Source organism: Drosophila sulfurigaster, chromosome 3, assembly GCF_023558435.1.
Source record: "Drosophila sulfurigaster albostrigata strain 15112-1811.04 chromosome 3, ASM2355843v2, whole genome shotgun sequence".
NCBI classification, from domain to species: Eukaryota; Metazoa; Arthropoda; class Insecta; order Diptera; family Drosophilidae; genus Drosophila; species Drosophila sulfurigaster.
The window spans coordinates 14,011,147-14,035,361 of record NC_084883.1 but is presented as its reverse complement, the minus strand read 5'-3'; the positions used below and the strand labels follow the sequence as shown (position 1 = coordinate 14,035,361).

Here is a 24,215-nt window from a genome sequence, read left to right as displayed (position 1 = left end):
AGAGAGAGCGACAGTTGTGTTATTCTCTCCATATCGAATGAGTTCATTTGGAACTGTCAACTGCAACGGATTCGCCTTACATGCCTTTGTAAGCTGCAAAGCGAAACTAAAGCACGTTGAGTGGGATTAAACGACATTATAGGGTATTAGACATTTAGGCCAAGTGAAACAAAACGCCGTAACGAAACGCGCCGAGCATGCAACTTACACACAGACACATACAAGCACGGAGAATGACAGAACAGAACAGAAGAGAATAGAACTGGGACTGAATAAAGCAGGAGCAAAGGCAAAGGCAAAAGCCCAAGTTTCAGTTCAAGCAAAAGGACGTAATCCGAGTCTAGTGTCGAGTCAATTCGACTCGAGTCAAGTGGAGACCCACCAAGCCAACGCCAACACCAACGCCAACGCACTTTGAGTGAGTTGAGGTTCAGGCACCGCAGTCGCGTTTTGCCGTCGCTGCCGCAGTCGCAGTCGCTGCTGACGTTGCTGTCATTAGTGATTAAGTGCCCTGCAGCAAGTAATTTTTCTTGCTTCATCTCAACAGCGACGCACACACACACACAAACATACATACACGCATAGAAGCAATCGCGTTTCGAAGCTGTTAAGTTAACAGCACTGGAAATCCTTCCATTCGAACTGTCACACAAAGCGAGAGCGCGTGAGCTGAAGAGCGCCATATTAAGCACACTCTCTCTCGCACACTCTCCGTTCCGTTCGTTCTCTGCGCTCTCGCTCTCGCTCTCTTTTCGTGTGCGTGTCAGCGCCTGAGCGCGAGGCGGCCGTTGTGTTCGTGTTGCCCCATGGGCAGCTCGGGCCATTGGCATATTCCAGTTAAGCGCCATCTGCAATTTGTGGCACAGTCAGTGCCGTTTGGGGCCATCAGCAAGAAGCAGGATTGTAACGGTATATCCTGCGTCGTCGCGCAACTGTTTGTCCAAAAAAGAGTCAAGCAGCAAAAGAACCAAAAAAAAAAAAATATCTATAAGAAACAAAAAAAGCAAAAATTAATAATTTTATAAATACATAGAATAACATCCAACAAAAAACCAATCAATGCAAATCGATAACAAAAAATGCCTTAGCACAAAATGTAATACAAGTAATAACACAACGCAAGCACCTACAAAAAAAAAGAAACCAAACGAAAAAGAAAAAAAACAAGTGAAATGTTGCTAATCGAGCAGGAAAAACCCAAGCAAATGTCAATTGATAATTTATCGTTATCGTTGATAAATACGAGTGGCTGAGCAAAAAGAACGCGGTGTCATTTTAGCGATTTTTGTCGTTTTACCATTTTTTGTTGGTGTTCAACTAATCAAAAGCTGCTAAGCATAACTCTCAATGGCCACTGTCTACATCGCGCCTTCACCTCCCCTTCCCCATAAGCTCACCCAACTGCCAAGCAACCAGCACAGCACCTCTTCTCCCTTAGCCTCAGCCTCCGCCCACGCGACCGTTACGGCAGTTGATGCTGCGCTCTTGGAAGAAATACCCACACAGACACACATATATAGAGAGACAGACAGACAAACGCATACGCACACACACACACACACTCGCATACATTGTAATTATGTACACACGTTTAGTTAGTTAGTTTTATACGTAACACGAAAGCGCTTTGCAAACGTGTCTTCGATAAATCGCGATCGATAGATCTGAAACTAATATGTGTACATGCGAATCGAATAACAGTGATGTATCGACTGCCACCACATTAAGCCCTCCAAACGTTAATTGCAAAAGTGTTATATAATATGTGAAAAATACTTGATACTGGTCACAAAAGTGTGACCACGTTGCATAAACAAACGCAAAACGAAATTGCAGGCAAACAAAAAAACAGAAGAGAGAAAAGAAAATTAGAAATAAACATATACAGCGCAAAGTTCGTTGCGAATAGTTTTTTGTGCCATGTTCCGGGCTTATATAAGCAGCCGCCGTACAGAGAAACAGCAAACCCGAAGTAGTACACACACACACACACAAACGCACCACAAAAAAAAAAGAGAAAATACCTATACATACATGTACGATGGCGGGTCTATGTGTGTGTCCGTGTGAGTGCTACAGTGTATATGTGTGTGTGCGCAGTGTCAACGCAGCAGCAAATAAAACAAAAGTGAAAGTTAACAAATACACACGCACAGTGTGGCCAGAGTGCCCATGGAAATAAAACATTCCATTCTCATCCACTCGACTTATGATTATTATTTTTAAAAAGCGCAGCTTCTTTTGTGACACGCACGCAGCAACAAGAAAGAAAATCTGAAAAAAAAAATTAAAATGAAAAGTACACATACATTAAAAATCTGAAACGATTCTTCGTGCTCGAAACAAAAAGAACATTTTGCATTTGTTGTTGGACAATCAGCGGTAGCAGAAACAGCAGCAGTAGCAGCAGCTAACACAAATACCAATACACAAGTCAAATCCACATGCAGGCGCCGCAGTCGCTGTCGTCTTTGGCGCTGGCATAATATCTACAATACATATACATACATACTTACATGCTTACATACATGCGTACTTACCACCAACACTAACACACGTACAGTGACAAAGAAGACGGTGACTACTTCATGCTGCTACAAAAGGCACGCCGAGTGCTTGCCTGGCTGCCCTAAGTAACTACTCACACACATACACACTTCCACTTATACAGGCATACGCGCATACACTTATACCAACTGCTTTACCACCACCCACGAGCGGCTCGTCCGCTGTTTTGTGTTTGCAGCGATAACAACGGCAACAACAACAACAAAAGCAGCAAGGCAGCAGCAGCAGCAGAAGCACCAGGCATCATAGGCAGCGTCGGTCGCTGGCTGCTGCTGCGAATTATATAAATTTCTTTGCGCTGTGTGTGTGTGTGTGCTGCTGTCTCACAATTCGTATCTCTGTACGAGAGAGAGTGTGTGTGTGCGTGTGCCAGCGACGTTTTTTCGGCGTTCTTCTTTGTGCGGTGGCTGCTGCGGCTGCTTCGTTTTACTTCGTGTTCGTCATGTGCTCGTCGTCGAGCTGCTCCCACACTAGATGCTTTCTCTCTCGTTCTCTCACACTCGCTTATTGGCTCGCTTAAAGCTGGCTGCTGTGTCACTTGCACACCATCGCTGTTGTTGTTATTCTGCATGTGCACAGACAATGCAAAATGCAAGTTTCTTTTTTGTTTGTTTCATAAATCTCTGTCATCAAACTGCATTTTATAAGTGCTGGCAATTGCTTTGGATTGCGTTCAAAGCGTTCAACGCATGTAATGCTATTTCAAAATACAAAAAAGAGCGATGCTGCTGCCGTTTTGCTGACGATGTCACACACAAAAGAGAGCGCGCAGCTTAGCTTGGAGCGTGGGCGCATAACAACGAGCTCTGCTACCGTTGTCCGTTGCGTTGCGTTGGCGTTTTCAAGAAAGATGCCAACAGAGAGCGAGAGCGAGATTGCGACAGCGACAGCGAGAGCGAGAGCTGAGTAGCGTGTGCGATACAGGGCGAGGTGTTTTGTCGATTTGAGGTGGGGTGGGGGTTGGGGTTGGGGAGGAGCGAAAGAAGCGAAAACGAAACCGAAAATTTTGTTTCGAAAACGCAACGAGCTCTGCGGCAACCTTAAAAGTCTTTTGTTTTCCAATAAAAAATAATGAACGAAAAAAAAAAACTCATTAAACAATAAATGATAATAGTAAATGTAATATATGGTAATTGATAATGTTTTGCAGTCCAGCAAAATTGCTGCTATGTGACCTTCGTGTGAGGCAATAATGTCCAAAAAGTATGCAACAGCAACAACAACAACAAAATAAGCAAAAAACACACACGACACACACGAATTTCAATTTCAAGGTTAATGTGCAGCAGTGTCGCAATAACAACAACAACAACAACTGCAGTAACAACATCAACTACTAATACAACAAAAGCAGCAGCAGGAATAATAATAACATCATCAACAGCAAATTAAATAGTAACCAAGCACCAAAAAAAAACGCAGCAGCTACTTCGGCCCCAACAACAACAACAGCAATAATAACATAAAATATTCTTAATAATTAAAAAAGAGAAAAAAGAAATTCCTGCAAATGCAAGTGTTACAAAATGTTTTGTGTTATCGATATCAGTGGCATATAAAAATCGTTTATCGTTCGCAAGCTTACAAGTAATCGGGACTTTCGTTTCGTTGCGTTACGTTACGTTGCGTTGCACTCACTTACGTTCGATACGTTACGTTGCTTTGTGTGTTTTCTCCCCCTCCTTCCCTTCGCGTTAAACTTCATTTTGAACTGCTTGCTGCCGAGCCTGCCATGTGTAGAGAGAATGAGCCGATCAGCTGTGCGAGCCACGACTAAAAACTGCAGTGCATGTTAATTGAAATTGAAATTGAAAGTAACATCGAGCATTGAGCGCCATCTGTTGGCTGATAGCGTGATAGCGTGTGTGCCTGTGCTCCAAGTGCAACTGCAGAACCGTGGGGATTCATGCCGCTAGCCGGAGTGTTGAGAGACGAGCCAAGCAGTTGCCAGGATACGCTTGGAGCCGCCTTTAAGGCAGCGGAGGAGACGCAGCAGCAGCAGCAGCGGGCACAGCAGCGGGTGCAGCAGCGGCAGCAGCAGCAGCAGCAACAGATCGAAACGAAACCCACATATTAATGATGATGATGGGGCCATGAGCCCATCATTACTCGCATTGAATTGGAGTCGCAAGCGCGTCTCAAGCGGGCCTGCACCATGCTAGCACCGCCGAACCCGAGGTCAATATGCGGCCAGGACCCGGGCTGGTCGTGATGGCGCTTGCGTTTATTTCGGGGGCTCGGCGTGCCAGCACCAGCAGCAGCAGCAGCGGCAGCAGCAGCAGCTCGTTACTACTAACAACAACTGGAGGAACAACCACAGATTCAACCACAGAAACAGGAACCAGAGCAACAACAATACCACCAGCAATAACAACGACGACAGCAACATTATCAGCGACAGCAGCAACGTTACCGTCCACCTACGACTCGGCCAGCGGCAGCAGCGAGTCGTTCAACTTCAACGCTGGTGGCGGCTTCACATTTCTGCTGCCAACATTCGGCGACGGTAGCCCTGGTGACGGCGGCCGTCCCAGCAGCAGCGACACCGCCGACCATTCTAACAGCCACCACACACACAGTCACAGCCACAGTCACAGCCCACACACGCACACGCCCATTCACAGTTACGCCCACCACGCTGACGATCGACCGCCGCTCAATTTTGATTTCTATCGCCGACCAACGCTGCACGCACCCAACGACGACGACGACGAATCGTTGCTTGCCTCATCGACGCGACGTGCCCGCAGTGTCGACGAGGCCACACGGCAAGCGGGCGGTCAAGACATCGACGGAAGGGGCACGGGTGGCGGCGGAAGCGGCAGCAGCAGCGGAGGCGGCACAGAGTCGGCGGCGGTTGTGCCAGAGTCCAGCGAGGCGACGCTCATCAGCGAGAACGACGACGTTGAGCCTGAAACGGAGCAGGAACAGGAACAGGAGCGAGAGCGTGAGAGTGAGCGTGAAGAGGATAACAGCGGTCTGCCCGTGCAGTACGCCTCGTCGCGTGCTTTGGAGGAAGACACTGATACCGAGGCGGACGCAGACGTGGTAGCGGACGAGGACATCTTTGCGCTGGTCGCTGAGGACGATCTGCTGTCGGAGGAGTCCTTTGATCGTTTGATCAAGTTGAGCGAAGACGCCGAGACCGCTGCTGCCGAAGAGGAAGATTACAATCTCTCCCTGACACAACCGCAACAGCAACCACAGTTGGATCAAAAGTTGGAGCAGCCGGAATCGGAGCCGGAGCCGGAGCCCGAGTCGCAGCAACAGGACGAGAGTCGATTAGTCGATGAAAGCGTGCTGCATGCGCAACACAACGAGCAACACGCCGAGGAGGAAAGTATTAGCATCAGCAACAACAACAAACGTGAGACAGGTGAGGAGCGGAGCAGGGGCAACGACGCTTATGCGTCGCATCTGATTGCAATTGCCCAAAGGGACGGTGGCACTTTGGCGGCCGCTGTTGCAACACCAACAACAACAAACCCAGCAACAACAACAGCAACAACAGCATCAAAGCCTGCTGTGGACCTCAAGAAATCCATACTCGGCACTGCGACCGCCATAACACGCCTTAATCCTTGGATATCAGCTTGTGATCTGGCACAGCCCGGCACAACTGGCACCGACTTGCAGGTAAGTAAGAGTGTGAGACACTCACTCTCGAATCCCACAACAACAACGAGTTGCTTATTGATTGTGACACAATTAAATGTGTGCAATATCTCTGGCTGGCCTTGTATGTAGCTAAGAGCACAAGACAGACGCAAGGCGCATTCACAGAACGCAAAACAATTGCTGAGCAGTCTGTCGACAATCGACAACTGAGCGAAGCCATATTGGCCACATGCACATAATTACGTGTATTGTGCCAAGGCGAATGCGGAGTGGAGGCCACGCGCAAGACGCGAACATAAAGCCACTGACAATGGCCAGGATTCGTTTCCCATTTTACCCTTACATTTAATTCGCATAGTTGTCCAACGACTCTTGCAACACATTGCAATATCACGTATACGTAGCAGAGAATTTCTCAAAAATATGCTATGCAATTTTTATAAACCATATTAGCCTGTAGTAAAAGATTATAATCAGAGTAACAGCTGACTACAGTAAAATGTAGGAATAAAAAATAAAGGATTTACTGGATAATTCAATTGAATACTAAATTCTATTAGGAAATTTCGAATATTAAGTATACACAGACTTTTATACGTTGCAGCAAAATTCTATAATTTGATTGCCTGCTCTCATTAATATGCTATGCATTTTTCATAAGTGCTTAACACTTTTTTGCAGCGTTAGCTTGCTTACTAAATTATAACAATTTAATAGGATTTCTCAAGAAGCTTCCTAATTTCGAATATTAAGTATACATAATTTTTCGTAGTACATTGCAATATTACGTATACGTATCACAGAATTTGCATTGAACTCTCTGAAAAGTATGCTAAGAAATTTTAAATATTTTCAGTGTTAGCTGCTTACCAATTTATATCAATTTAATCGGGCTAAAAAGTTTTGCTTAATAATTAAATCAGCTTTCAAACACAATTTTTTATAGTGAATTTCAAATATTAAGTATACACAATTTTTCGTTGTTCATTGGTTAATTACGTATACGTAATATTATTGAGTTGAATTCTCTGAAAAGTATGCTAAGAAATTTTCATAAGTCGTTGGCAGCGTTAGTTGGCTAAATAAGTTATATAAATTTAATCAGAATATATTTGTATTATTCATTAAATCGAATTGCTTGACAATTCAAATTTTAAACACAATTTTTACAGTGAATTTCAATATTTCGATATTAATTTGCAATATTACGTATACGTATTACAGGATTTCCACTAGTTAGGACTTTTCAGTCATACTTTGATTATTAAATTGTATCAATTTCATCGGTTTTCCTAAGATATTTTTGTGTATTCAGTAATTCACAATTTTCATTATATTGTTGAATGCTCTAAAAAGTTATTATTATTATTGTGAGTAGATACAATTTTAGTGTACTTTAAACGAAAGCTTGTTTATTAAATTATATTAAATTTGTGGAATTCTCGAGAATTTATTGTGTATCTCTAGAATTTATTGTGTATATTGCTGCTCTGAAAAGTTTGCATTTGTGTGCAATTTGTATGAGTGTGTGAAAACACAATTTTAACACTATCTGATACCTGGTTTATTAAATTGTATCAATTTAATCATTTTTCTCTTCAATTTTCGTATATTCAGCATTAAAAAGTATTCTATAAATTTGCTTGATAAGTCAATCAGATTTTAAAGAAAATGTTTGCAATAAATTATAAATATTACGTATACGTATTTTGCTTCTCTAATCATTCTAAAGCCTGCACAGTGCATTAAAAATTCGGTGACTCTCCCAGTTTCAATATATTCGACACTTTTCTTGTCAGAACAAAGCACAGATTAAATGTGTACAAATAGTTTGCAATTCTCGTTTATTGAAAACTGGCCACATAAATACAGATCTATACGTTTTATTGCAGCTCTTTTTGTTTTGCCAGACACACAAGCAGCTTTCGGTTGCTCTGTTAGTCATTTTCGTTCTGTTTTCAATTGAACAAAACACAGGAAAAAAATATGAAAACTGATTTTGGCAACATTGTAATTAACCATATGCAATGCACAGACAACGTCACGGCATGTGAAATTTATTGGCGCCAGCCATTGTGCATTTTAAATGAATCTCTCTGGGGGCTTATTGCCATGCAATGTTATCGAAAAATGCCATCAGCTGGCACTCTGACTATGAGATACCTACCAAATAAAAGTTCAGCTTGTTTTACGGATATTTTCGTTTTTTAATAAGTACCCGCATTTCATTCAAATTTCTCTTTCTTTTTTATAAGAAGAGTAAACAAATTGTAAGTTGTAAATTTACGAGCACTCTTTTCAATTGTTGCATATGGTATACCCCATTTTGTGAGGTAGGCAAGCATGCAATGAATAATATTTGTTAATTTATGCCACATTCGTTTCGCTTCGTCGACATTTACAATTCGCCAATGGCCAATTGGGCAAATAGTGAATGTGCAATTTTTCAACAATTGTTTCCTTTAAACGCAATTAAACAGCAAACACAAAATGCAGCAGCTGTTGTTTCACTCGAAACATTTCTTTGGCAACAAATTGGCCAAAAAACTTGCCAGTGTCAAGCGAGCAAGTTTCCATATACTTTTATTACTAGTGCGCTACTCAACTTGAGCAGCAGAGCAGCATTGTGAGGTAGCAGCAAATATTAGAGGGCACTCAATCGTGAGGGGTTCGTTCTTCGTTCGTTGCTTTCTTTCCTTCATTCATTCATTCATCCTATAGTATGCTGCTGCTTATGGCGCGGCTCTGATTGTGCATGCAAAGTGTTTGTGTGACAATTGCGCCACATCTTGGGCCACTCAAGTTTCTACTTTCACGACAGCCAAGTTGTACGCCATCATCATCGCCTCCTCATCATCATCATCATCGTCATCATCATAAGCGTGATGATCATCTGCAATGTGTTACAAATCAACGAAAATGGCTTTGGTAATTGTGCCAGCGACTGAGCAAGAAAAAAAGGAAGATAAAGACGTTGAAAACTTTCAATTCGTCGTCACTTTTTGCATTTTCATTACATTCTCCTCTTTTCACATAAATATATATATGCACAAGTATATATATATGGATGTATTTTTGTGTTTTTTTTAGCCCTTGGCTTTGTGAACACTCTTCAAATCACAGGCCGGCATTTGAAACGTTGCCAAAATGCCCGACCACACCTAAAGATGTCTCCCACTTCTCCAGTTTTCCCCCAACCCGCCTCTGTCTGCCATCTTTAGCTCCAGTTTCAGTTCGACCACAAAATGAAATGCCTTGGGTGGCCTTTTTTTTATCAGCGCGCATAAAATTCTCATTGGGTTGCCAAGTATAATTCAAATTTTAATATTTATTAACAGCGTCGTCGCCGTCGTCGTCGACATCGTGGTTGCTGCTGGTGGCTTCGTCGTTTTGCCTGTTTTCCTATGCAAATCTAATTCAATTTCGCGGCATTGCTCAATGGCCTTTTGATTGCGATTGCATTGGCATTCGAGTTTGACCATTGCCATTATTGTTGTTTGTTTTGTTCTGCTCTCCGTTCCCTGGTCAACTTTCGTGCGCTCTCATTCTCGACTAAAAACAATTAGATCTTTAAGCAGAAAGTGACATGAAAGTTTCCATTTGGCTGTGTGTGCTCTTTTATTTCACTGACAGATGGACAGTGACTTTCAATGCCAATTAATAGCTGTTACTTGGCCATTACTTGAGCCTTTCAATTACATTTGAGCAGCACACGCGCACGCTTATCGATTTTCAATCAATGCTCACCCATCCACGTGTATCCGGAAAAACACGCTCTCGAGTCGGTTGAATCTGTGTGTAACTTCTCCCTTTGGTTAGTTATTTGCGGCCAGTGGCAATTAAACAATCAAGTCAATCAATCCATTTAAATGCATTTAACTTCAGCGGCTGTCATGGCCTGTAAAATGTTTCCGAGGTGAAGCTTAAATAACGCCCGCGAGGGTGACGCAAAAATTACATTTCATTAAATATTCATGAAGCATTTTTCATAATTTTACAACATATTAAAGCAGATTACCAGATATGAGGAGTTCGTTTGCAGAATTGTAAACTACCCTCAAAGTTGTACCGTAACAGTCATTGCCTTACGTTGGGCGCCAAATAGGATAATTTCGCTTAAGTGATAACTGAAAATGAAGAAAATTATAATAATTAAATATTAGTGAAAATATTACTACAAGGTAAAGACATTTTAACCATCTTTTATTGAGTAGATAAGTGCTCAGTGGACATACGTACGTTGGGCGCCAATTGAAAGTTTTACTGCTTCGCTTAAAAACCTATGTATTGAAATCTTTTATACGACAAATTTTTTAGTGCTATCCGAAATATATTTATTAAAATTGAATTCAAGCTCACCAACAGATTGTCGCACGTTGGGCGCCAATGGCAAATAATTTTCAGTTTGTGTACAGTTTTGGGCAACCCTCGTAAATACTGATTTACATGGCTGTTTACAGGCATGCTGCTAGCTGCTGGCTGCTGGTTTATTTGGTTTGCATTTATGCATGCTCTGATTGTCATATTCATATTCGTATTTGTGCAACAAATTGTGGCAACTTTAATTAAAATACCAAATGAGCTGGCGAGCTGGAAGCTGAGAGAGAGAGTTGTGTAGTCCTTGCCATCGTCATGTTGCCCTGACGGGCAAAAGCAAAGCCAAAGTCAAAGTTTTGCAATCCTTTTGGCAAGTCATCGACGGTTGCTTTTGCTTTGCCTTTGTGCAGCTGACAGCGCAATTTAAGTTGACAATCTAGTGAGCGCACAAAATGGCCCAGTTTCAATTAGCCATAACCAGCGATTTTGATGCCAAATTAGTAAACATTCTCTCGACGTGTACGAGTAGCTCTACGATGTATGTGACCAATGGGCGTAGCAAGCGAAGAGGACAGGACCTTTTTTGCTCTTTTTGCTTGCGTGTGTGTCGAGCTGCCGCAGACAGACATACAAATGCCAGCTGTCAGCTCATTGGGAATACAAGTGCGAGTGCGGAATTTCTGATGAGGCCTCGTTCTTCTTCTCTCATCGGCAACAAGCTCGGCTCTGGCTCTGGCATCGACAGCGACATCCACATCGACATCGACAGAGGTTGAGACTGCAGTCGCGGCCTGTTGATGTGTTGATGCTTTGCGTTGTGGTTGCTGCTGCTCCTCGACCCATTGCCGAGTTGCCATTGCCTGTTGTCAAGTGCTAGGTGGGTTATTGTGCACATGGTTTATGTTGCATAGCTGACTGCTATGGCTGCTACGGCTGCTACGGCTGCTACGGCTGCTACTGCTGCTGCCTCTGCTACATATGCATGCACTCAGCGCATGTCATGAGTGCCTGTCAAGTGCGCCTCAGTGGCAACCTTCGCCTCCGTCTCCGCCTCCTTCTCCGTCTCTGCCTCCGTTTTCGATGCGTCTGTTTCTCCATCTGCGTGTCGTGGCCTTTTTGATTTTTCTGTTGTGCGTTATGCTCTGTTTTAATACTCGGCATCACAAACAGTTCAAGGGTATATCACCTTAGTTGCAAAGTCATTATAATGATACAATCGACTTAATGTCTGCTGATTGGAGCCACTAAATTTGCTGGTGAGTTATTTTGGGAACTTGTCACGCCTCAATCCGCTAAACGAAAGTATTACGAGCGCAATTTTAAAACTTTAGTGCACGTAATATAGATTTTTGCATTTTATGACGATTGAAATTGAAACAAAGCTGCAGGCTTTGTTTTATTATAATTTTTATACCCGTTACTTATAGGGTAAAAGGGTATTATAACTTTAATCTGCAAGAAATGTATGCAACAGGCACAAGGAGGCATCTCCGACCCTATAAAATATATATGTCCTTTATCCGTCTGTCCGTATGAACACCTAGATCTTAAAGACTATTAGAGATTGAGATATGGTACATTTTCACTCTTAAATGTAGTACTATATATGTATATATACTAAATAAAGCCTTTGGTATATTTGTAGTATTTTTGCGGTATTTTAATTGTGTATAATATTAAATTAATACCGCACTAATTTACTTTTATTCTCAGGGACCATAAGAAATGAAGATATAGTATATTTTGTACTCTTAAAAGCAGTTCTATATCAATATACCAAATACAGCCTTTGGTATATTTATAATATTTTTGCGGAATATTAATTTGTTATATTTTAAAATGAATACCTCACTGTTTTGCTCACAATTTAGCACCCTCGACTATAACTTTTATGCTTGTTTCTGTATGATATTCTCAGTTTGCGTGTGCCGGGTAACTTGCAGTGAGTACATACACACTCAAGGGCTTGCTTGTTGGTTGCTTTTTAACTTTGGTTTCTATTTCCAGTTTTGCACGTTGCATAGTCGAGTGGAAACTGAAATACAGCAAACAACGGACGAAAATCAGGCGGGTGGCGAGTGCGAGTGGCAAGTGGCTGTGTTGGCAAACAAATCGAAGCTTTATTCAAGTGCTACGATATTATAGAAATTGTAGTCCGGCATTTGGTATTGCTATTGGATTTATTCAATAGTTGCAAAAATATGATGCTGGCCATTTGCAAGCAGTCAAAGGGCTGCGCTCTGCCGTTGCAAATTCAATTAAAAGCCATTGCTTTGTTGCATTAAATTCAAAATTTCATAGAGCTTCCAGTTGACTCAGTCAGTCAGTCAGTTTGTTAAACTTGCGCGTGTGAAAGAGAGAGAGAGAGAGAGAGCGAGCGAGAGAGTGTGTGTGTGAGAGAGAGAGAGAGTAGTGTGTGAGTGCGCTGTACGAGTGTTTATTTGTGTCAAGGATGTGCACACAAAATCAATTATTTTGTAAGCAGGCAAACGCACAGTGGCAACTGAAACTGCTCCCGCTCGTTGTCGTTGTCGTTGTCGATGCCATGTGCAATATGATTACATCATTTTCACTGCCAGCTCACAGTTGTGGCAATAACAACAATAGCAACAGCAGCTTCAAACCCAATGCCAAGACAGTCAGACAGACAGACAAGCCAAATTGCAGTTGAATGCGAGCGCCGTCATAAATTTCCGCTCCTTCGAAAACGAGCTGCAGTAGCTAAAGGCTAAAGGCGTCTCCTGTTCGCTCGCTTGCTTCTCACTCTTCCCTTGAATGGCAAATCGTTGCGAGCAATGAAACTTGTGGCCGCCAGGGATTTGGACAGCCTGCAATAACACTGATTGAATGCGCCTCGCCGCCGGGCCACAGCAAAAGGCTGGGCAACTGGGCAACTCTGTTTCTGTTGCTGTTGCTTTTGCTGTTGCTGTTTCCTGCCATCCAGCAGGGACTGATCCACACACAAACACACTTGCACACATCGTTCAGTTATTGGCATTTCCGTTGTCCTTGTTGGTGCCACAAAAGAGAGTGAGAAAGAGAGAGAGAGGAAGAGAGAGAAACTCACAGATTCGTAAGTAAAGTGCTTCAGGTTGGGCATAAGAAATTCATAGGCATATCCTTCTCACTGTCGACTTGCGGCAATTGAAGCTGCTTTACGACCATTGTGTCTGAATGGCAATTCATTGCGCTGCCAAACAGATTGAAGATTGTCGATTGTAGATTGTAGATTGCAAACAACATTGATTAAGGTTATGGCTCGCCTCCCCCACAAAATTGAAATTAAATTTGCCAGCAAATATCACAATCTGTAAAGAAATTGCAATCGCATATGCGAGCGAACTAAAGCTGCTTTGTTAAATATTCTAGCTGATTAAATGGCATCAATTTCCTGTTGTATCTTAGCTTCGACTTAAATAATAATAGAATATTAAGCATAATTATAATTTCAATTCTCTGCCGGCAGGCAGGCAGCAGGCAGTTAATTCAAACATATCTGCATCCGAACAGTTTTCCCCCCAACTCGCTCTTGTTGCCTTAAATTGTCAGCGTCAACTGGCTGCGATGAACACGAAGTTCAATTAGTTACCAGCCTAATTAGCCTGGCTTAGCAGCCGCTTTGCAACGCGTCGTGTTGCCTGTCACCCTCCCCTCTACCCTCTTCTCTCGCTCCTCCCTTGAGGTGCTTCAATCCGGCAACCTTCGCTGCGGCCACATCCGTTAATTACCGACAATTTGCAGTGCAATTTGCATGAGGCTGTCAGCCGACAGTTGCCTTCTTGGCTTAAGCCAGCCAGCAAGCCAGCCAGCCAGCTAACTTTCTTGGGGAGATGCAAATGGCGTTTGGTCACGATTTTGCCAACAGCAGGCGACAACAAACTGAAGGCATCTCGCATTCATGACAGTCTGATTGAGTGAACGATTCTCTGTCTAGCATGCATTGCATTGATTAAGAAATTTTGGCAGCCTTTTGCAACAATTGCAAATCGGACTCAGTCCATGCACGGACCACGCCCACTGTGCAATTTAATGCAATTATATGAGGGGCGTTTCGGCCAGCAGATTGGAGGTTTGGAGTTGCTTCTCGCTACTCGTTGCTGCTGCTGCTGCGGCACGTAAATTGCCGTGGGACCGGCTTAAGTGGAGCGACATCCTCTGTCGTGCCCCCTCGTCGAGTCCTCACGGAGCTGAAGCTGAAGCTGAAGCCACATTCGTTTGCCGTTTTGGTTTCCTTTTTTTTTTGTAGTCTGTGTGTGTGGGTGTTTTTTTTCGTTTTGCTCCCATTTTCGCCTGAGCGCAGAGCTCAACGCTCGGCGGTGCAGAGCAGAGCGTAAATTATTCAATGAGCATTGTTGAAAAGTTGCAAATGAAATTCAACTGAAGAATTTCATTACGAGTTCACCAGGAAAAAAAAACAAATGGGGAATTGTAGTGCACAATGAATAGAGGAGAAGCAGCGAGTGATGACGAGGTTCGCAGTAAGGTGTGCGGAATAGCAAATCAGGCCTCGAAGCCATCGAACACAACATATTAACGATGGCTTTGTTGTTATGCTAGCAGCGAGTGGCGAGTGAAAGTGACGAGTTGGATATTGTTCTTTTCACTCTTTAAGCTTTTGCCAATATTTAATTTCAGTTCTTCGAGATTGGAGATTAACGAGTTACAATAACGAGTTAACATATATTTTCTATAGCTGTTTACATTACTGGTAAAATACCTTGTGAGTAGTTGTTGCCTATTTACAACGAGTAATGACCAGCGAGTAAAGCAATTACAATGTAAAAAAAGCTATTCAAAGAATGTAATAAATCTTCTTAGCGATTGGAAAGTAACGAGTTGTAATGTCAACTTAAAATATCCTTTCTTTGTAGCGAAGAAAAAGTAGTAAACGAACATATTGTAACGAGTAACGACTAGCGAGTGACAGTGGCGAATATAGTGCTGTAATTGCAAAGTGAAAAAGCGGCTCAAAAAAATGTGAAACATCTTTTCAGCGATTGGAAAGTAACGAGTTGTAATGACAACTTGCAATAGCGAGTACAAATATATTTTCCATTCCAGTTTACATACTGTAGCGAGTAAAATGCAGCGAGTAAAGTTGACGAGTGTCATAGGACGCACAAAATCTATTCACCATATTTTCTCTTTCTCAGAGATTTGAAAGTGGTTTCAATTCGTATCAGTTGGACGAAGTTAACAACCGGATTATCTGCAAATATTGATAATGCATTGAAGCCATTGAAACCATGAACAGAGTGACATGTCCAGCCCACCTCTTTCCATCAGTACCTAACATAGTATAGCAAGTGGGAAGCCACAATGCTGTCCACAACTGTTTACAGCTCATTTGATGAAATTAATGCCATTGTGTTGTCATTAGAGACACGACAACAAATACTCGTTGCCTACTCGTATGTTGTGTTATTATGTGTGTATATAGTATGCAAAGTACCGGCGAATGTTTGACAAATTAATGTTGATAAAATTGTGTGGCATAACGATAGGCGTTTCCTTCTGTTCCTTGTTCTCGCGTTGTTGTTGTTGTTGAACCTTTCAATTTAACGCTGTGCGAAGAGCAAACAATGCGAATACACTCACTTGTATGAGTATCATTCACGTTGATAGACAGGTGCGTTGTTAACTGACACACCCTCACTCACACTTACACACGCCCACACCTTGCACGCACACTCGCACACACTCACACTCGGACTTAAGCTTGGGACTTTGGCACATTGCCTAATTCCGTGCGATTCGATTTTTGGGCGCGGTTTCCGGTCTGGCGTCCTTTTGTTTGCCCGTTAATGGGGCTTACGGCCATCTAGATTGATATATGCATAAATAATGAGTAATAAATACACGCGCTGTTTAAATATGATTAAAATAATGCTCCCAAGTGCCGACGAAATTCCCCTTCCTCCTACACATACATATTTGATGGATGGCTTTCGATACATAAATTCCACATTATTGCATTAACGCTCGCTCTCTCTCTTTCTAGCACTTTGCTTGTGTTTTGTCTCCCTCTCTCTTCCCCAATATGTCTGAACTCTGACATAATATGAGAGCTTTCTCTAAACAACAGCAACGATTAAAACTTCTTTGAAAACTACCAAAAAGTTGAACTTTCAAAATGCTTAAAGAAAGTTTTTAGATAATTTTCATTATTATATTTAAGCTTCGTAGCTATACAATACATCAAACGCTTGGCCTTATAATCACTTCGAAGTGACATCAAGAAGTTTGCATGCATTTCCAATAAAACTTTTATAATCGATACAGGAGTTTATAAACACTTCAAGTACTCTTGAAAACAATTTTTGTCAATATATAAATAATTTATATCTAATATATTATTAACTGTTTTTAATTGGGAATGCCAGAACTCAACTGGCAAATAGAAACCGTCGAATTTTTTGTGATTCCTGAAAATTTAATTAAGAAGAAAACATCGGATGATAGAATGGTACATTTTATACTCTGTGGAATATTTGGAAAGTAGTTTATTGTATAGAAATACCAAATATTAATTTCGATATATTTTATTTCAGTATTTTTTTTTTTTTGAGGATTAAAAAATCTTATAATTAATTTAAGAAATAAAAACCAGATAATAATCTATTATACATTTTTGCAATATTATAAATGCAGTTTACTGTATATCGATATACCAAATATAAATTTCGGTATGTTGTATGAATTAGTATTTTTTGGTATATTAATTATGTTTTGTTTCTTTTGCTTTTATGCAAAAAGGGTAGCGAGTATTTAACTATCGAACAAACTTGACTGCGACTTTCTTACTTTTTCTGAATTGGAAGTTATCTAAATAAATTTGAGAAAAATGGAGGAAGTACATTAATCTTTGAATAGTTACAATTTAATTCAGTGCCAACATAAATCTCAAAGCTAGCTTTATAATCTAATAAACGAGTTGTTATTAAAAAGTTTAATCTTTTTCTTTTCTCACTTATTAATAATTAAATTTACTAATGCTTAATCGTAGACTTGTGGAAACAAATCTGCACCATTCTCGACATTTCGTCACTGTCCGTCCATCTGTCTTTCTCTGTATGTTTATTTTCCTTCGTCTCTTTATATGCGTCTCTGTGGTTGGAGTATTTTGGGTTTGCGGAGTGGAGTGGAGTGGAGTGGCGGAAACATTGAAATGATTTGTCCCATTTGGAGGTTTACTGCGCCTTGGGGAGCACTCGCTGAATTATGCACACAGCACACTGTAATTGTCCTGGCCCTGCACGGCATGGCATGGTATTATAACACGGAATATAGCACGAAATACGGCACAACGCAGCAAAAAGCTCTGCTCGATGTTTCGTGATTTGTGCTTTACGCATGCTAATTTGACGTACACTTGAAAGAGATAGCAGAGACAGCAGAGAGAGAGAGAAAGAGAGAGAGACAGTGTGTTTTGCATTTACAAGCGCGATTCGACAGGTGGAACAATCAGACAAGCTCAGAGAGCTTTTAATGAGCTTAATTGCTGTCAAGTGCATTAAAAGCTTGCGCTTGCTGCCTCTTCCACATTATGCAACACAGAGTGTTGTGTTGCAAATGAATCTGTATTATCAGCAAAATGATTGCATAATTCATGGCGGGGTTGTCTCTGTTGTGTTGTGTTGCGTTGTGTTGTTGTGTGTGGCAGCTGCGCTAAATTGAAAGTAGCAAGCGATGCCAAAAACAATGGCAAATGACCGACCGCGTAACCAGCAGACGAAGTGCAAAAAGAGAAGCGAAGTAGCTGAAAAAGCCAACAGCAGCCAGAGAAGTGCATGTTTATGATTTTGACAACAAAGTAAGCAACGGCGGCGGCGGCGGCGGCGACAACAAAATGTGACCAGCATCAAGGTAAAATGACAGTTGTTATTGTTGTCGTTGTCGTGCCAGTTGTTGTGGCAACTAGAGGAGGCAATGGCGGAGAGGGGCGCTGCTACTCATGACTCTCTCTGTGTGTATATCGCGGCCCGTCAAGTGACAAACAATTATATGCAGTCGCTGCCCTTGCGTTGCTGTTGCTGTTGCTGCTGCTGTTGCTGCCAACATCTAACAGCGACCCTTCTTGGGCTGCCACTCGCGCTGCCTAACCTCTCTGTTGCCTTCTCTACAATCCTCTCTCTTCTTTCCCCACTTCTCTCTCTCTTCTCCCTTCATGTGCCATCGTCCCTAGCGAGCGCTGTGAGCCTGCTGTCTATCTGTGTGCGTGTGTGGCTGTCACTTTTTTACGTTGCTGCCAGGCAAACACACAGACACGCATCACACTCACACACACACACATGCATAGACACAGACACACACTCACATATTGCATTTGGAAATTTGAGTGCTGCTTGCGACATGTTGCAGCCCTGCCGCTTCTAACGCCCTGCCTGCCACAGTCGCTGCTGCTGTTGCTGTTGTTGACGTTGCTGCTGCTGTTGCTGTTGTTGCTGCTGTAGCTGTAGCTGTAGCTGTTTTGCACTTGCATTTTTCTTGCACCATTGTTGACAAGCGTTGAAATTTGACACACACACACACAGATACACAAACACAGCGAGTGTGTGTGTGTATGTGCATTGTTTGAATTGCCTGTCGAGGTTAAGCTGTAACATTTAAAGTGTTGTCGGTTCCGTTGCCGCTGCCGTTGTTGTTGTTGCTGCTGTTGTTGCTGCTGCTGTTGGTGTTTAGCTCAAGTGCACTTTTGGTTGCTTCCTCTTTGGCGCTGACAGCTGCCCCATGCCACACACATACACACACACATACTGCATGCTTTGTGCTTAGTTTTCTTTGCAGCAGCATTTTAATTGTTTTCCCAAATATTTGCAGAGAGCGAGGCTCTCGACAAAAGCAGCAGAAGATTAACTCAAATTTTGTGCGACTCGAAACTGACTAATTGAATATGAATATTCATATGCATTGATGTTCATCAAATAGAGTAAAGCAAAAGACAATGAGAGAGAGAGAGAGAGGGAGTGAGATAAAGAGAAGTTGCATCTATCAACACTTGTCACAAAATTGTGCTGGGTCAAGTGCGCCCTCTGGCGGTGGACAGCGTCCAATCCACAGCAAACTCTTTGTGTCTGTTGTTGCCGAGGGTGGGGAAGAAGTGTTGGGGAAGGGGAATGAACTGGGGTACATTGTCTGCCTGTAGAGGCTTATTAGACGAAAGCCTTTCAACTGGCAAAGCCAACAACACACAAAGGACATTTAACTAGCTTGCCACTAGTTGTGTGTGTATGTGTGTTTGTGTGTGTGTGCGCCTGCTATTAGCCATAATGCATACACTCCATTATGCCAGTGCTTTGTTTAAGGTTTTTTGTGCCTCGTTGATTAGAGAGAAAAAGAGAATAGCGAGATAGAGACAACTTGTTGTTGCAACAATAAAGAGCTTAGGCTCGTCAGTGTCTGTTGGTCAGTCGCCACTTGCATAAGACACACATACACACATACATCACAAAAAAAGTTATATAGTGACAGTGCAGTGTGGTCGACTGCGATATACCCGTTACCCATTGTGAGTTAAAGCAAAGCAGTGTCTTATTAATTTTAAAATATATCAAATGTATTCACAAAAATACTAAAATATACCAAATACTTTATTTGGTATATTGATATAGTAATACATTCAAAATATGCCATACAGTGCAAAATATACCAGATTGCCAGCCAAAGCTACTAAGGCCTATACAAATATATTTTTTAAAAATGTTGTACAATTTTTATCTGATCGCAACCAAATTTTCAGAAATCTTAAGGACTATAGCTATTTTTGTATGTGCTCTAACTTCAAATATAATCTATTTATTCAATTTTAATCGAATAGGAGAGGCAGAAAGGGGAGTGAATCAAATTTGATATGAGTTCAAACATGACAAGTGCGGAGGAAAAAAATTATATTTCTATCTCTTATAGTTTCTGAGATCTAGGTGTTCACACGGATAGACGGACAGACAGACGGACATGACTATATCGTGTCGGTTGTTGACGTTGATCATGAAAGTATATACTTTATAGGGTCGGTGATGCCTTCTTCTGGAGGCACAAAGTAATAATACACTTCTTCCCTATGTGCATCGAGTATAAAAAACCGAGAGATACAGAGAGGGAGAGAATGAGTGTGAAAGCGAGACGACAAACACAGAGCTCGTTGTGAAGCTGTCCGCAGTCGACAGGCACATGAATGTTTTAGCTATTGGCCACGTGTCTGGGGCAGCTCTTTGCTGCAACAACAACAAGAACAATAACAACAACATCAAGAACAACAACAACAACGGCAGCTGTTGCAATTTCAATTATCCACAGCTATGATGATGAATATTTCATGCCAAACATTTCATCTCGTTTTTCTCTATCTCTCTGCCTCCTTCTATCTCTTTTTCTCTCTCTCAGTTTGTTCTGCTGGCTTAAAATACGAAAACTGCTTGTCCAACGGCTCGTATGCGTAATATGCATGTGACATGCATTTTCAATGCTGGCAAATTATTGGGTTGTCTGCCCATTGACATTCTCATAATTGCCAATAGTTTTTTTTATTTTTTATTTTGCACTCTGCATTTTGTCATTCTGCATTCGGCTGTCGGCAAATCAACATTGCCGCATTTCAATGCAATTATTGTGGCATATTTATGGATTAGACTGTGAATAGTTAAAGCCTTTTTCTATGTGTGTGTGTTCGCAAATTATTCGTGCACAATTTACGCTGTCAAAGAAGATAATTACTCGCTCTTAAATTGTGCTTCCCTATAGTAATATTTAAATATATAGTATATCTTTTGGCTCTGTGTGTCCTTAATTTGCCATCGCACAGGGGCATTCTTGAAGCTCATTTAAGCTACTTTATAATTAATAGTTAAGGTTTTTGTGTGTTGAGTCTCTTTGGCCTGCTGAGTCTCTTTGGCCGGCAGGTAAAACCGTTTCAAACTTCACATTTTTGGCCATAAAAAACAATTCGGCATAATTAAGTGTTAGCCAGCTTGAGTAACAGTTGGCAGTTGGCTTGCAACTTGGCCACTTCATTTAAGTAAGTGGGTGTGTATGTGTGTGAGTGTGTGTATGTATTTGAGTTTGAGTTTGTATCGCAGCCACAACATCAGGACTTTAGTATCCGGTTAGCCAGCTCTTGTTACTCAGATTGAGATTGAGATTCAGCTTCAGCTTCAGCACTCACGTCAAGCGCAAACTTTTCATATTTTCCCTTGAATTTTGCATTAACCAAAACTCGCGAAACTTTTGCAAAACTTTGCATTTTGCATTTTCAAACTGTTTGAACAACCATCGGACTGAAATGGGAAGCAACTAATCAGCGCCGACGGCAAGAAACATGGCGGAGGGGGAGGAGTGCAGGGCAAAGGTGGCCCAGGGTCAATGGGGAGGCTTGGGTCAGGGCACAGACAGGGGGAGAGGGGAGGCAAAGGTCTAACAAATTGTAATGTCAGTTCATTCTGTAATTTCTTATTTCGCTGTTGCGCATTGAAGAATTTATCTTATTGCTGTCTTGTATTGTCCGTGCGCTGCTTTTCCGTTCCGTTAACCCGCTCTCCCCATCCCTTCTCCCCATTGTTCACTCGGTCAACGGGTCGCGGGGTTACGACAACCCTCGTCCACCGCCTGCTCTTAAGCAATCGCCGACACAATCCTGGGTCGCATTGTTGTGCATTGGGCCGCAGCTGGTCTGCCATTAAATCAACAATGGCGGCGTGTACACGTGCTTCTCTAACCGTGTGTGTGCGAGTGTGTGTGTTTTATGTGTGTGTATCTGTGTGCTGTGTACTCTATTGTATTTATTGTACTCGCATACCCTGCAAGTTTTAATCGAAATGCGTGGATACCATCTTGCAATAAAATGAATACAATTTTTATATTTTTAAATATGGAAGGCTTTGCTTAATAAAAGTTTCATTTCAAAAATTGCTTAATTATTCAGCAGTTTTTTAAATGAAACCTTTATATATATAATGAAACTTTTATTATATCCAAGCATAAATTCAGCACATTTTAATGAGAATAGTTCATTTGGTGGCTATCATAGAATAAATGTTTTAATATTTTCAAATTTGCCAACATTGCATCAAAAAAGCTTCATTTTATTGCGAGTTAAGCAATCTAGAATATTATATATTGATTTGTATTGATAAAATTAGAATTGTGTAAAGGTTGAAATCACTAAGAACAGAAGGCAATTATTGAGAAAGTGAAGTAAATATTCATTATATTTTATTGAAAATATTTCATTTGGTGGTTCTCATAAAAAAGACTGTAAAAGGATGATATAGCTGCATACATAATAGTGTGGCAAAGCTAACTTTAACATAACTAAAATTAAATATTCTTAAGATATTTGTAGAACGATTCTAAAAAAAGTATCGGTTAAAGAAAGAGGACATGAGTTCACAAAACATATTTTAAAGATTTTAAAGTTGGAAATCTTAACCTTAAATAAGCTTGATTTTATTATATGTTAAGCAATTCAACTCTTGTAAATTGTATGTTTTTTATACCCTGAACAATTATAATAATAAAAGTGAAAAGTGATAATAGTTATCTCTTTGATCAGAAGAAAATGTTTGAAAAAAATTAAGAAAATTCACTCTAATCTGCATTTTTTTGCATTAAATTATGAATTTTTTTTAATATTTATATTTCAAAATATAATTTACAATACAGAAAATTCAGTACACGCCAATTTGAGGTTTTGCAGTGAAACGAAAAATGAAACTAATGCTAAAACAATATAAAAATTGTGATATATTAGATTTGTAGAAAGCAAATTTATATCTTGATTTATTTATAAAAGCTAAAACCTATAAATTTTCCAATAAATAACACAGTATCAAATTCTATTTATCATCAATGTGTATTTTGATCAAGCTTTTGCTTAGAAAATGTATTAAAATAGTTTATTTTTATAGAGTGTAGAATTAAAAGCAGTTTGAAGCTAGCATTTAAAATGAACTTTAAACTATGAAATATTTGAGTAGTCAGAGCTGTGCTCTTCAACCTTATGTAAGTTGTAAATAATACATTTCATGCAGCTCAGTTCAAATTCAAGTTGATTAGAATAATTTTGGCTGAGATTCGTTTTGCACTTTCATCACATAGAAAGGTCAATCGTCGAATGTTATGGCAATTAAACATTATCGCAGATAATGCCTAATTTGATGGCAAACGTTTAAGTGCAGATTATGAATGAACTTATGCAAGACACTTTCTGATAATTGTTATAACCCATAATTGCCAAACACTTTAGTGCAGCTTAGGCGTCATGGTAAATTTTGTGTTGCTTAAATTTTTGGTGCACAGAGAAATGCGATTCAATTTGCTGGCGACTCACGCTTCGAGGGTATTTTCCAGTCTGAGCTTAGTTAATCCCTTTATGTGTCCGTTGACCATTGTATGGCTTTTCATTTGTCTCTCTCTCGTATTCTCTTTCGCATTCGCATTCTCTTTTTCTCTAAACTGACTTATATTTGGTGTGCGTGCTGCATCGAGTGAGAATCCAACTTATTGCTATTATCCTGGGAAAAGGTAAAAAGTGTAAAAAAAAGTGGAGTAAAGCAGGGGCTCAGGCAATTGAGTTTTTATGCGTCGTTGATTGCTGCACATATCTCTCTGCAATATTAATGCTACCTGCAATGCAATTTCAACACTTACTTCTGCTGACTTTGCGATATCTTTTGAAGCTGTTACCCTTCTTTATTTAGTTTTTTTTTTTGGGAGTC

The 24,215-nt window shown here is 41.0% G+C and overlaps 1 protein-coding gene across 2 annotated transcripts in view; it reads left to right on the top strand.

The window, feature by feature from the left end:
• The first annotated feature begins 834 nt into the window (after window positions 1–834).
• The window catches only part of LOC133843444 (uncharacterized), a 55,672-nt gene continuing 32,291 nt past the window's right edge, over window positions 835–24,215 (top strand). Inside the window, exons 1-2 of one of the 2 annotated variants that reach the window (XM_062277001.1) lie at window positions 835–909; window positions 3,719–6,204. In XM_062277001.1, coding sequence (XP_062132985.1) covers window positions 4,753–6,204 — 1,452 coding nt within the window. In that variant the 5' untranslated portion in view covers window positions 835–909; window positions 3,719–4,752. Of the gene's footprint in view, window positions 1,097–3,718; window positions 6,205–24,215 lie in introns of both variants that reach the window. The other variant, XM_062277000.1, reaches the window with a different exon arrangement.